The 14,637-nt window shown below is 42.7% G+C and overlaps 1 protein-coding gene across 1 annotated transcript in view; it reads right to left on the bottom strand.

Annotated features, from left to right (window-relative positions):
• LOC144889320 (multiple PDZ domain protein-like) overlaps nt 1–14,637 on the bottom strand; it is a gene marked incomplete at its 5' end in the record, with an annotated part of 36,595 nt that overhangs the window by 20,665 nt on the left and 1,293 nt on the right. Inside the window, 2 exon segments of the mRNA XM_078769446.1 lie at nt 1,107–1,303; nt 14,370–14,453. Coding sequence (XP_078625572.1) covers nt 1,107–1,303; nt 14,370–14,453 — 281 coding nt within the window.

Genomic DNA, 14,637 nt, shown 5'->3' with positions numbered 1-14,637 from the left:
CTCCTTCTCCCTCCTTTTGCTTTAAATATTTCCCTATTGATTCTTGTCTTTTTGCAATTGTTGTTTTCGTGTTTCGTTATGCATTATGTTTTGCACTCTGTCAAAGCGCCTTTGGGCTTCATGAAAAGCGCTATACAAAATAAATGAATTATTATTATTATTAAGTGTTAAAGGGTCTTCCAAGGTCTAAGCCTAAGGGGTCTCAGCAGTCTAAAGGGTTAAAAGGAACATTTCAATAGTACGTAATTAATAGACAAAAAGTATCTCACACACACACACACACACACACACACACACACACACACACACACACACACACACACACACACACACACACACACACACACACACACACACACACACACACACACACACACACACAACTCATCCATTTATAGTAGATGACAACACATCGAATATGAGGAATTGAAAACTAATGTTTAAAATAATAATGCGTCGCAAAAAGTAAATTATGTCCTGTAATATTGAGCAATGGTGAAACATTTCATTTGATCACAGTCTGTAATCATTTCCTTCCAGCCTTGTCCGTATGCCAGAATGACACATTCACATGTGAAGCATGACAATTTCACAGCTCAAAGCCACAGACAAACGAATCATAACCAGCTCCTGGAACTGTCTGCATGTCCCAAAGCCCCACCCTCCATCGTTTCCATGACTTTTAAACCCTGATGCATTTTCTAATCGCTTGCCTCCGCACTTCCTGAACCTGGAACAAATGCTATTCTATCCCTCTTCACCCTTTTCTTTCCCCTAATCTTCTCCTTCCCCATTTATCAATTCTCCGAAACACCATCGGACACTCCCATTTTACGATTTAAAGTCACCCTTTGTGCCTTCCACGTCCATCCTTCAAACAAAGCTTAAATAGTTTTTCAAAGTTTGCTTTTTGGAAACATCAATTTATTCTTTAGATACCATTATACTCATAATATTGTAATTTTCCTTCTTAAGCAATGCTAGCACACTTCCAATTCAACAAATTAGAAAGTCCTATTAGTATCATTCAACTGCACATTGCAAGTATTGTCTGAAGTTCAGAAATGATAAAGATTAAATAATGAAATATTCTACATTTTCTGCACCTTCTCCCAATGATGCTGATCCCAAAGTCCTGCCCTGGTAGCTTGTCCAGCAGCACTTCCAACTCTTCATAGCCGCAGTTACCTTCCCGCTCCTGTCCTTCGTCCCGGTAAACGCGGAGGCAAACACGGCCCGCTGTGTGGCGAAGCGCTGCGATGGCATCATCATGTGTGGCACAGTGGAGATCAACTCCATTTACCTGTCGAGTAGATCACATGTGAGTGAGACCGAGGCACCATTCCACAATGTCCTGCCTATTCCAGGGTCTCTCGGCTTATCAACTTTTGTTTTCTGTTTCTATACAATATCTGTTGGTGTTTATATTATTACGGTATATATTTTTTGTTGAAAAGGTAAACGCTTTCCGTTCACAATGATAACAAGGTTCAGACATATATATGGTGGCGGCCATCTTGGATTTTGACGTGGCGACCCAATTTGCAATAGCGTTCTTCCTTATGCCTAGGTACACCCACACACCAGATTAGAAGTGGGTACTTCGCTTATTTTTCAAGATATTCCACTCACAAGGTTCAGACATACATGGCGGCAGCCATCTTGGATTTTGACGTGGCGACCCAATTTTCAATACGTTCTTCCTTATGCCTAGGTACACCCACACACCAGATTAGAAGTGGGTACTTCGCTTATTTTTCAAGATATTCCGCTCACAAGGTTCAGACATACATGGCGGCAGCCATCTTGGATTTTGACGTAGCGAACCAATTTTCAATAGCGTTCTTCCTTATGCGTAGATACACCCACACACCAGATTAGAAGTTAGTAGTTCGTTTCTTTTTCAAGATATTTCGCTCACAATGTTCAGACATATATATGGTGGCGGCCATCTTGGCGTTTGACGTGGCGACCCAATTTTCAATAGCGTTCTTCCTTATGCCTAGTTGCACCCACACACCAAATTAGTATTCAATCCTTCGCTTACACACGCACGCACGGACGGACACACGCACGCACGGATGGAAGGACGCACACACGGACGGAGGGGAAAACCATGGCCCCCCTTTCGCTCCGCAGTGCGACGGGGGACAACAAGCAAGTAAAACAAGCATTAGGCCAAGGTCCCCCGTCGGTGAAGTGATGTGAGTTGACAAAGTGGAAGACGCAAGGCGGCCATCTTGGATTTTGACGTGGCAACCCAATTTTCAATAGCCTTCTTCCTTATGAGTAGATACACCCACACACCAGATTAGAAGTTAGTAGTTCATTTATTTTTCAAGATATTCCGCTCACAAGGTTCAGACACACATGGCGGTGGCCATCTTGGATTTTGACGTGGCGACCTAATTTTCAATATGGTTCTTCCATATGCCTAGTTGCATACACACACCAAATTAGAATTCGGTCCTTCGCTTACGCACGCATACACGCACGCACATCCACACGCACGGACGGAGGGGAAAACCATAGTCCCCCTTTTGCTCTGCGGTGCGACGAGTCAGGTTCACTATGTCAATAAATTATATTTCGTTCAAAATCATGGTAGATTAGCAAACCTATACATTTTTGGAAAGGTTATAGCATAAGGAAACTAAAAATCAATGTTTACATTTGGAGAGATACCTGTATTGCGGCCATTTTGGATTTTCAAAATGGCCACTGTAAAATACATATTTTGTTCTATTTCTGCCTCTAATTACCCTAAAAACTTTTAAAAATATACTAAACCTACATTTTCAGGGACAAGGAATCCAATGAAAGTATCAAATTAGTGCTATGGGGAATGGTAAGACACGAATCAAAGGTTTTGAATTGCAAAATACTGCCTTTATATTCGCGATAAGTTGCATAATCAAATACATGTTATCATTTTGTACAGGCAGTTAATAACATCAAAATGTATCACAATAATTCATATCACCAAACATACACAGGCAGTCAGCAAAATCATATATACACATGCAGTCAGTATAACTTCACATCTACACAGGCAGTCAATGACAAAATATACACAGGCAGTCAATGGCATCAAACATACACGATTACAGAATATGCCATTTAGAGTTCGTCATCACTGTCCTGTGTGTCGTATCCGACAATATAGTCCGCATCGTTTTCACAGTCCGTTCCATACAAGCAAAGGTCGGTCAAGTTGATTGGCAAATCGAATTGGTCGAATGGTCGATCGAATCGAATTCGATGAATCGAATCGAATCGAATCGATCGAAGCGATTGGTCGAATGGTCGAATTGGTCGAATGGAATTGGTCGATTGGTCGAATTGGTCGAATCGAATTGGTCGGAATTGACAAATGTAAACATTGATTTTCAGATTTTCCATGTAATAACGTTTCCAAAAATGTATAGGTTTGCTAATCTACCATGATTTTGAACGAAAAAACATAGTGAACCTGACTAGACAGGGGACAATGAGGAAATAGCAAGCATGTTATTGTAATATAAATACAAAGAAAATTTTATATAAATAATTATACGAGTTATTAATTATATTATATATAAATATATATATACAGTATATATATATATATATATATATATATATATATATATATATATATATATATATATATATACACAAAGAATTAAGTTAAGCACCCCTACACAACGAATTAAGGTAAGCACCCCCTAATATATATTCTTTGTGTATATGTATACAGTGGCATATATTCTAAGGTATGTGAGATCAAATAATGATTGGTATGACATTAGCAATTATCCATTGATGAAATTGAGTGATCAAAGTGAAAAAAAGTGATTGGTTGAGTCAGTGATCCGATCACGTGGGTCCTACACACGTTATTGACGCAAAGATCGCTAGAGGTCTTCTCAGAACAATGACTGTACGTTAGAAAACATAAACGTCATCCACACTGTCCGTGATGGACCTATAGCTCCATACTTAAATTGAGGTGAAAATATGCCTACAATTCCCAAAAATTTTCACCTTAAATTATTCAGAATAAAATATTGAAAACGGCATGATTGTTATGTTTTTATGTGACCATAATATCACTTCTCCAGAAAATATAGCAATATCATGGGTATATTACACTGTTTTGACGACAACAAACTTGTAATGTGCGAGGTTGTAAAAAAACGGGGGGGGTGCTTAACTTAATTCTTTGTGTATATATATAAATAAATATATAGACTACAAGACCAAAAGTATGTGGACACCGAAACGTCGAACATCTCATTCCAAAATCATGGGCATTAATATGGAGTCGGTCCCCCCTTTGCTGCTATAACAGCTCCACTCTTCTTTCCACTAGATGTTGGAAAATTGCTGTGGGGATTTGCTTCCATTCAGCCACGAGAGCATTGGTGCGGTCGGGCACTGATGTTGGGCAATTAGGCCTGGCTGGCAGTCGGCATTCCAATTCATCCCAAAGGTGTTTGATGGGGTTGAGGTCAGGGCTCTGTGCTGGCCAGTCAAGTTCTTCCACACAGATCTTGACAAACCATTTCTGTATGGACTTGGCTTTGTGCACAGGGGCATTGTCATGCTGAAACAGGAAAGGGCCTTCCCCAAACTGCTGCCCCAAAGTTGGAAGCACACAATCGTCTATAATGTCATTGTATGCTGTAGCGTTAACATTTCCCTTCACTGGAACTAAGGGGCCTAGCCCAAACCATGAAAAACAGCCCCAGACCATTATTCCTCCCCCACCAAACTTCACAGTTGGCACTATGCATTTGGGCAGGTAGCGTTCTCCTGGCATCCGCCAAACCCAGATTCGTCCGTCGGACTGCCAGATGGTGAAGCGTGATTCATCACTCCAGAGAACGTGTTTCCACTGCTCCAGAGTCCAATGGTGGCGAGCTTTACACCACTCCAGCCGACGCTTGGCATTGCGCATGGTGATCTTCGGCTTGTGTGCGGCTGCTCGACCATGGAAACCCATTTCATGAAGCTCCCGGCGAACAGTTGTTGTGCTGACGTTGGTTCCAGAGGCAGTTTAGAAATCGGTCGTGAGTGTTGCAACCTAGGACAGATTTTTACGCGCTATGCGCTTCAGCACTCGGCGGTCCCGTTCTGTGAGCTTGTGTGGATCACCACTTCGTGGCTGAGCTGTTGTTGCTCCTTGACGTTTCCACTTCACAATAACAACACTTACAGTTGACCGGGGCAGCTCTAGCAGGGCAGAAATTTGACGAACTGACTTGTTGGAAAGGTGGCATCCTATGACGGTGCCACGTTGAAAGTCACTGAGCTCTTCAGTATGGCCCATTCTACTGCCAATGTTTGTCGATGGAGATTGCATGGCTGTGTGCTTGATTATATATACCTGTCAGCAATAGGTGTGGCTGAAACAGCATAATCCACTAATTAGAAGGGGGTGTCCGCATACTTTTGGTCATGTCGTGTATATACTGTAAGTCAAATGGACTTGCATCTTTCTTTGATTGCCCTGCATTATATTAGAGAAGACTAGCTGAATGCACCCGGCGTTGCCCGGGTTCTTTTTGAATGAATTTAATCTTCTGTACATAGATAGGTCTTACTACTATAATTCAGCTTTTACTGAATTTCAGCTTTTACTTATTCAGCTTTTACTTTTACTGAATCGCCAGAGGCGATTGACTACTATAATTCAGCTCAGCTTTTAATTGCGAAGTGGGCCCAGCCCGGCCGAGGCCACCTCGACCGGCCTCACCACCTAGCCTATAACCTTCCCGGGGCCCGTCCCAACATTTTTAGTTCTTGTTGAATGAATTTACTACTATAATTCAGCTTTTACCTCGTGGCCGTAGAAGATTGACTACTATAATTCATCTCAGCTTTTAATTGCGAAATGGGCCCAGCCCGGCCGAGGCGGCCTCGCCACCGAGCCTATAGCCTTCCCGGGGCCCGCCCCGACATTTTTAGTTCTTTTTGAATGAATTTACTCGCGACCGTAGAAGATTGACTACTATAATTCATCTCAGCTTTTAATTGCGAAATGGGCCCAGCCCGGCCGAGGCGGCCTCGCCACCGAGCCTATAACCTTCCCGGGGCCCGTCCCGACATTTTTTGTTTTAGAGGTTTCCGCCTATCTTTCACCGTTCAGGAGATTAGCGCGTGCAGACAAACAAACAAACAAACAAACAAACAAACAAAAACTTTATTTTATATATATATAAGATAGATAAGTAACTACCTGATTAAGTGGGATGACAGATCAATTGTCATCGTATGATTCAAGCTGCTCTGGCTAAATTTAGAGATTCACAAAAGGGGTGAGGAGGTTTTTGCAACACAATTTTGGCATAAATCACCAACAAAACGTTTGGTTTACATCCACATAATCCTTGAATTGCTTTTCATGAAGTCGTGTATAAGTAAATGAGGTAAAGCACAACTTGAGGAAAAAAAATAAAATAAACTTTTGAAAAAAAAAAGTGTATTGGATAAAAGATAACACTTTGCCGGCAGACCGCAAGAGAAAAGATGATGGAGAGATAGACGGGTCAATATACTGCCTGACCCCAAAAAAATTGCAAATTTTTGTTTTATGCTTATTTCTAGTAGTTTATGAAGTGGAAGACAACATATTAAAAGTTGGACAATTTTGACGCATGGGAAAGTCCCTCAGTGACGTCAGAAAACAAGATGGCTGCCGGCAGATAAAACGTAAAAAAATTGACTGATAATCATCAGACCACTAACAATTTAAAGTTAATTTTGCACCAATATTTGTATTATGATCGTTGCTGGTAGTTTATGCAGTGCTAATCCTGAGACCATTCGCAATTTAAAGTAAATATTTGCACAAATATATGTTCTTTGATTGTTTCTGCCAGTCTATGACATGGAAAGCAACATATAAAAAATTGGACAATTTTGACACATGTGGAAGTACCATATGACTTCTAGTCTTAGATTCCAGTTTCATCGTCCTCCTCCTCCTCTATGTCTGGTTCAACACTCATATTGTCACAGTTGCTGTCCTGGCAATGTCCACATGCACTGGTGCACTCTAATCCATGCTTCCTACATGAACACCTTAGTGTTTTGCACCCCCCTGAACAGTTGCAGTGAATCATCTGAAGTAGTATGTCTGGAGCAGGGCTTTTGTCTGTCATCACTGGAACAAGTTTTCCTCCTTCTACCTTCCATCCCCACTCCGTTGGCTCCATTCCACAACAAAGGCCCATCCATTCCATTACCTGGTAATAGGTCCGCAGAGAATGAAACTTGCAGGCAGCGGATGTGGGTGGCAGTCTTTCAGGAGTGACAAATGCCTTAGCCCTTGCAACCTTTTTGCAGAGAATGTTGTATCTGATCGATGCCAATGAGTCGTTCTGATTTGCTTCAAACAATGCCACCATTGCTCTGCAGCCTGCAGTTTCAATAACATCCTGACTCTGCTGTGGTTTACAGAACACCTTTGAGCTGTCTATCAGTTCATTTTCTTTCTTGATGATTCTTTGAAACCCTGACTTCTTTCCAATCCCAAAGACACGAGACGTTGCGTCACAGCCAGTTAATGCATGAAGGAACAATATATCTCTGCAGGCTGAATTTCCAAGTATCTGCTGAAGGACTTTGATATTGTAGACATTTGATTTTGCCTTGTCAGAACGGAAATAGAGTTCAATGCAGTTTGTCTCCACCATATAGAAGAGCAGGAGGAGAAGGAGATCTGTATCTTCTCCAATGAGGGTTGTAGATCTGGAAGCCGCATTTGCGACGGCCGCTTTTGCAATCTCAACATCAGCATCTCCCTCTGCTTGGATCACCTCACAGCCTTCCTTGTGCAACACCTCTATAATCAACAGTATCATTGCCTGCTTGTTTGACTCATTCGACAGAAAGTCCTCCTTTTTCCCAACAAATTTTGTTGACTCCGTAATGTTAACCTTGGTGGCATTCTTGTTTCTATTCCGACGTTGATGAGAACAGTCCTTTGTGCTTGGCCCAGCCTCATAACCATCAAACACAACAGTAGCTTTGCCATAGTGTCGTACTGTAAATGAGGCATATTCATCTGCAATGGAACTGTAGGTGAATCCCTCTGTCCACTTTAAGCGGTGAATAAGTGATCCCCCGTCAAGAACATAGTGATCTGTTCCTGGAACTGTCTGGTTGACAGCATTGTCAGATTTGGTTGTCGCATAATTCCTTATTGCCTCCGCCAACTGTGGTTTATCTGGCTGGCGCAGGATGTTTTTTGCCTCAAAAAGAGACATTGGGTATGGGCAGAGTTCATATTTCATCACTTCACCTATCTGGAGATCTCCCGTCTGTGACACCACTAAGAACCTCTGGAATAGTAACGCTGGATCTATTGTGCGGTCCTCAGCAACTTTGACTGCCCTGCTGAATGCAAGTGTCTTGGCTTTAGAACTCCTTTTGTGTGAATAGGAGTAAGCTGGGTGATCATCCATCTTCTTGACAATGTCACTACCTACTTTGAATAGGTCATGAACATTGACATCCTCATTTGCAGTAACCCCTGTGATGATATTGCGCAATGACTTGTCATCAGAAAATGGTGTGAAGCTGTCCAGTTTTTCGGCAACTTTGCCACGATCAGCTTCATCTCGACTCACCCTGGATGTTGTCAACTCCTTATGTTGTTCACTTGTTGAGTAGCTACTCGAGGTCAGTTCTTGCATAGCAAGGTTGTAGGAGGACGATATGGTTGAAGACAGAGTCCAAACTGCTCTCTGGTGCTCTGACATCCCACTTCCTCGAGTCAGCCCCCCTTGGCTTTTCAGTGAGCGCATTAATGTCTGTTCTATCACAAGATCAGAGCCTAGGCCAGCCCAGTATTGGTCACTGCGCCGGATTACATGATAACCAGATTGGAACTTCTGATGAACCTCAGGGTTGTCATCCTCTAACGCAAGCATCTTCTCGAGATAGAGTCGAGCTGACTTCAGGTAATTGGGATGGCCAGCAGCTGCAAATATCGGCAAGCAAGCTGATATGGCTTGGAGATGCATCTCCCAGGACCCCGTCCGATCAGCTGCCACAAGTGCCCTTGCAATTCCCAACATACGCTGGTAGTTGATCCAAAGTGCACTGGTTTTCGAGTCCTTTGCAAGTTTATTCCTTTCCTGATTCAATCTATTGTCAATGAAATGAATGCACTCTGATTGCAACACAGACTCTATAGTGTCACTTTCGACAGTCTCCAGGGAAATGTACAGTCGCATACTGATAGAACCCCCCCCCCCCTTCCCCCAATCAACTGGTCCCATTCCTATTAAATAAATATGCATCCCCACAACTCTAGAACCTGGAAAATAAATACCATCATACACTACAGTTGTAGGAGTACAAAATACATGTAGAATATATGAGGCAATTGTATGCATAGGCCTACCTGTCTTTTTGCTACTGCCTTGGCCTTGGTTGTATTGTACTGTATCTCCTTGGTTGTATTGTATTGTATCTCCAATGTTTACCATACAACGTTGTCCAATTGAGTCCTAATTAGGTGTAATTAACTCATTCATGTGGAGTTGTTACTCAGTCAAGCTGCACAACTACCAGTGAGGAATTAGGTCATTAGCCTACATGCTGGGAGGTCATATTGTTAAAGACATGTGTCAGGTAGCAGATGTAAACATTGTTAAAGACACGAAACAAGTGTTATAAAATGTTGCCTTTGCAGCTGGTCTCAGTGGAACAAATTAATTTATATAAACAAAAAGAAACAAAAATAAAAAACCAAAGACGTTTTCGACGTAGTGAATCGTGCATGGTTTTGTGACATTTTTATCATGTCAAAAATTTTTACTTTCCCATGGTCCATTTATGTCCAACTTTTGATATGTTCCTAAGTAAGTCTTAAAATATAAGGAAATGCAATAAAACTAAAATTTGCAATTTTTTTGGGGTACGGCTGTTCTGGTTGTATATTGACCCGTCTAAGAGGGGAAAATCACAATAACCTGGAAAGAGGGAGTGCTTGGGAATGGGCTCATTTGGGGGAGAAGAGATCAGGAGTGTGGGTGGGAGATGACCTAAGGTCGTGGTAGCATACCTGCTTGCTGGACTCGGGGATCTTTTGGGTCCACGGAGTCTTTTAGGTCCTCAGGGACTTATGGGTGTTTGGGGTCCTCTGGGACTTTTAGGTCGTCTGTGTCTTTGGGGTCCTTTGGGTCCTCTGGGTCTTTTGGGTCTGCAGAGACTTTTGGGTGTTTTGGGTCCTCTGGGACTTTTGGGTTTTCTGGGTCTTTTGGGTCCTCAGGGACTTTTGGGTCTTTTTGGTCCTCAGGGGCTTTTGGGCATTTTGGGTCTTTTTGGTCTTTGGGGACTTTTGGATCCTCGGGGGCATGTTTGGTGGGTAGCTAAGAGTTTCTTAATGACATGGCGGAAAAGCTCTCTTGAAGCCATGGAGGAAAGAATGAGATTGAAGAGACTGTGGAAGTTGGTTCCACAGACGGGGGAAAAAAAAGACAGGAACTAGAACGGCGGCACTCAGTAGAGAGCATACCTCCACCTGATGAACAGTTTACGTTTTGCATCATAATATAGAAATCATAATACAGAATCATATTTAATCAAAATCAATCACAGGAATCATCATAGGTCCAAGTCTTTCATACCGTGATCTACCCCTCGTTTTTGGCAATATCACTCAATGGTGAAGAATCACTTTAAAACTTCTACTAGCTGGATTCGGATCCAGATCTTCACCAAAATCGAATCGATTCTTCCTTGTCACACACACAACCTGTCCAACAAGAATCGTCCAAATCCATCCATAACGTTTTGAGATATCCTGCTATGTATCGTTTTTGGCCCTATCTTCCAATGGTGAAGAATCACTTGATAATTAAAGAATTCTCATATCCAAATCCATATTAAGATCTTCACCAAAATTGAATCGCTTCTTCCTTGTCACACACACATTCTGTCCAACAAGATTCGTCCAAATCCATCCATAACTTTTTGAGATATCCTGCTATGTATCGTTTTGGCCCTATCTTCCAATGGTGAAGAATCACTTAATAATTAAAGAATTCCCATATCCGAATCCATATTCAGATCTTCACCAAAATTGAATCGATTCTTCCTTGTCACAAACACACAACCTGTCCAACAAGTTTCGTCCAAATCCATCCATAACTTTTTGAGATATCCCGCTATGTATCGTTTTTGGCCCCATCTTCCAATGGTGAAGAATCACTTTTAAATTAAAGAATTCTCATATCCGAATCCATATTCAGATCTTCAGCAAAATCGAATTGAATCGTCCTTTTCAGACACCCAACCGGTCCACCAAGTTTCGTCCAAATCCATCCACATCTTTTTGAGATATCCTGCTATGTATAGTTTTTGGCCCCATCTCCGAGTGTGAAGAATCGCTTAAAAATTTCTAGTAGCTGGATCCAGATCTGGATTTTCACCAAAATCTAATCATTTCGTCCTTGTCACATACGCTACATCTCTGCCAAATTCCGTCCGAATCTGTCCACAACTTTTTGAGATATCTTGTTCACAAACGGACAGACAAACAGACAGACAGACAGCCACGGGTGAAAACATAACCTTGGGGGAGGTAACAAATGAGTGGTGTCACCAGCAAAACAATGAGTCTCGCCAGCAAAACATTTGGTTTGCATACACATGATCTTTGGAGAAGGTTTGTTTATGTGGAAGAATTCTCAGGCTGAGTTAATATCAGAGGCGGCAGATATAGGAGACTAGTCCTGAAATGAGATGGTGACTTGCAGTCCCTGCCAGTCTGCCTGAATGAACTGCCAGACGCGCCGGTGTTGAGGCAGCTCTCTAAGAATAGCCAGAGAGATGTTGACTCTCACAAGCACATGATGAGAAGAACCAATTGGAGCAAAGGAAGAGCAGGAAACATCAGCATGGAAGTTGGTCATCACAAGGCCCAGAAGTGAGAATTTACCATTAACAGAAATCTGGGTGGGAAAGATCACAGATCGAGTTATTTTCATGGTGTCACAGAAATTATTTGCTGAAGTGCCATGGCTGGTGAGAGAGGTACCAACAGTTGCATGTTGACACTAAATTTCCGCATAAGAGGGAGAGAGAGTTTGGATGTGTTTAAAAGTTGGTACATGTTGGCTGAAAGAGAGATGTAATTGGAGTCGTCACTGGTTGGAGGACTGCACAACACACAAACAAAGAAGCGGTGGGGGTGGGGGGGGGGGGCATTGCATAATTATATTTGCATATAATTATGCAAATTATGCATAAACATTTTATTATGCTTTAAAAGCAGATAGCGAAAGAGAGGTGTGATGTGATGGGGGTGAGTTGCTTGAAGGATGAAGTGGGACAAATCGTTGTGGACCCAGATGGAATTAAAGGAAGATGGAAGAGATATATGGAAATACTGTTGAATGCAGAGAATGAATGGGATGGCAACATAGAGAGTAACCCAGTTTTCGGACCGGCAGAGAAGATAACTGAGAAGGAAGTTGAGGAAGCGATAAAAGCAATGAAGAGCAGAAAAGCGGGAGGGCCAACGGGAGTTGTGGGAGACATGTTGAAGGCAGCAGGAAGTTGGGGTGTGAAGAGAATGACAGAGATCTGTAATCTGGTGGTGAAAGAAGGCCGCATTCCAGTGGATTGGGAACTGAGTACCCTCGTCCCTCTATACAAGGGGAAAGGTGACCCTCTGGAGTGTGGCTCTTATCAAGCGATAAAGTTATTGGAGCATGGAATGAAGGTATTGGAAAGGGTGTTGGAGAGGAGGATAAGGAAGAAAGTGAAGATCGACGAAATGCAGTTTGGATTTATGCAAGGAAGAGGAACGACAGACGCGCTTTTTATTGTAAGGCAGTTGCAGGAAAAGTACAAGGAGAAGAGGAAGAAGTTGTTTCTTGGGTTTGATGATCTGGAGAAAGCATTCGATAGGGTTCTACACGAAGTAGTGACATGGGCATTGACGAAGTTAGGAGTGGAGGAATGGTTTATCAGAGTAGTGATGGCAATGTACAAAAGAGTGCGCACAGCTGCAAGGACGAAGGACGGGAACAGTGGTGAGTTTGAGTTGAAGGTGGGAGTGCATCAGGGGTCGGTACTGAGTCCACTACTACTTGTAGCTGTGATGGCGGTGCTGGCTCAGAACATAAAGGAGGGTTTACCGTGGGAGTTGTTGTATGCAGATGATCTGGTGTTGATTGCGGAAAGTATGGATGGACTGAAGGAGAAGATGAACAAGTGGAAGGAATGTATGGAGACAAAAGGTCTGAAGGTGAATATAGGAAAGACGAAGGTGATGGCAAGTGGTAAAGCATGTGGTGAGGTGGAAAGAACTGGGAAGTGGACGTGTCCTGTGAGCAGGAAGGGTGTCGGAGTGAATTCCATTCAATGTACAATGTGCGCTGAGTGGGTTCATCAAAAATGTAGTGGTCTGAGAGGGTCATTAAACAGTGTGGCAGCTACATTCAAATGTAAGGTGTGCATAGAGGGAGCTGCAGATGGAGGAAATGTTGAGTTGGATCTTGGAGACGGCGTGAAGCTGGAAGGTGTGAAAACATTTTGCTACCTCGGAGACATGCTGAATGGAGAAGGTGGATCAGACCGGCAACGGTTGCTGGAGTGAGATGTGCATGGAAGACGTTTCGGGAACTGAGTGGCGTGCTGACGAGGAGGGGAGTGTCGTTGAAGCTGAAGGGAAAGGTGTATGCTGCATGTGTGAGAAGTGTTGTGATTTATGGGAGCGAGACATGGGTCATGAATGTAGAGCAGCAACGAAGGCTGGAAAGGGTGGAAATGTGAATGGTTCGGTGGATGTGTGGAGTATCGTTGAGAGAGAGGAAGCCAAATGATGAATTGCGAAAGATGATGGGAATAGAGCCTGTGATGGATGCTGTGAAGAGAAACAGGTTGAGATGGTTTGGTCATGTGTAGAGGAAGGATGAAAGTGACTGGTTGAGAAGAGTGATGGAAATGAATGTAGAAGGAAGTAGAGGACTGGAAGACCAAGAAAGACTTGGCTAAAGATGGTGGAAGAAGAAATGCGGGCAAGGGGGTTAACAAGGGGAGATGCAGAAAACAGGGCAAAATGGAGAAGATTGTCATGGGGACCGCAAGGGTAACCCCCACTCTAGCAGGGAAAATGGCCTTAAAATGCCTGTTGTGTTGTTGTTGTATGCATAAACATTTTAAGTGAAATCGGTAAGTTGCAGCCAAAGGTACCCCTGGGAGTTTGGAGGTGTAAGAGCAGTACAAGGACAGTGAGAAATGGAGTTCTTGATTAAAAGTGCAACTCCACCGCCAGGACGGTTCAGGCCTATTTCACCAGAGGAGACAATAGACACTATTTCAGGATAAATTACACTTTTTTAGTAGGCGTTTTAATCGCTCACCTCCAGAATCTGGTCTCCGGCCCAAAGACGTCCATCTTTTGCTGCCGCCCCCTTGTCATAAACTTCATGGATTATTATTGCTCCCTGGGAGAAGCATGGAAATTGTCAGGATAAATTATCCAACTGTTCAAGGATCAATGATAAAGGAACTTCAGCATTATCATCATTATTAAACCACTTACAGTTTAATGGTGTTACACAGACAGGATGATATAGAATCCCTTCAAACAAATCGTTTGCAAAACATTTTAACAAAAATCGGTAACTG

Source organism: Myxine glutinosa, unplaced genomic scaffold, assembly GCF_964187855.1.
Source record: "Myxine glutinosa unplaced genomic scaffold, kmMyxGlut1.1 SCAFFOLD_2582, whole genome shotgun sequence".
NCBI classification, from domain to species: domain Eukaryota; kingdom Metazoa; phylum Chordata; class Myxini; order Myxiniformes; family Myxinidae; genus Myxine; species Myxine glutinosa.
The sequence above is the reverse complement of the archived record's forward strand: the minus strand, read 5'-3'. Positions and strand labels throughout refer to the sequence as shown.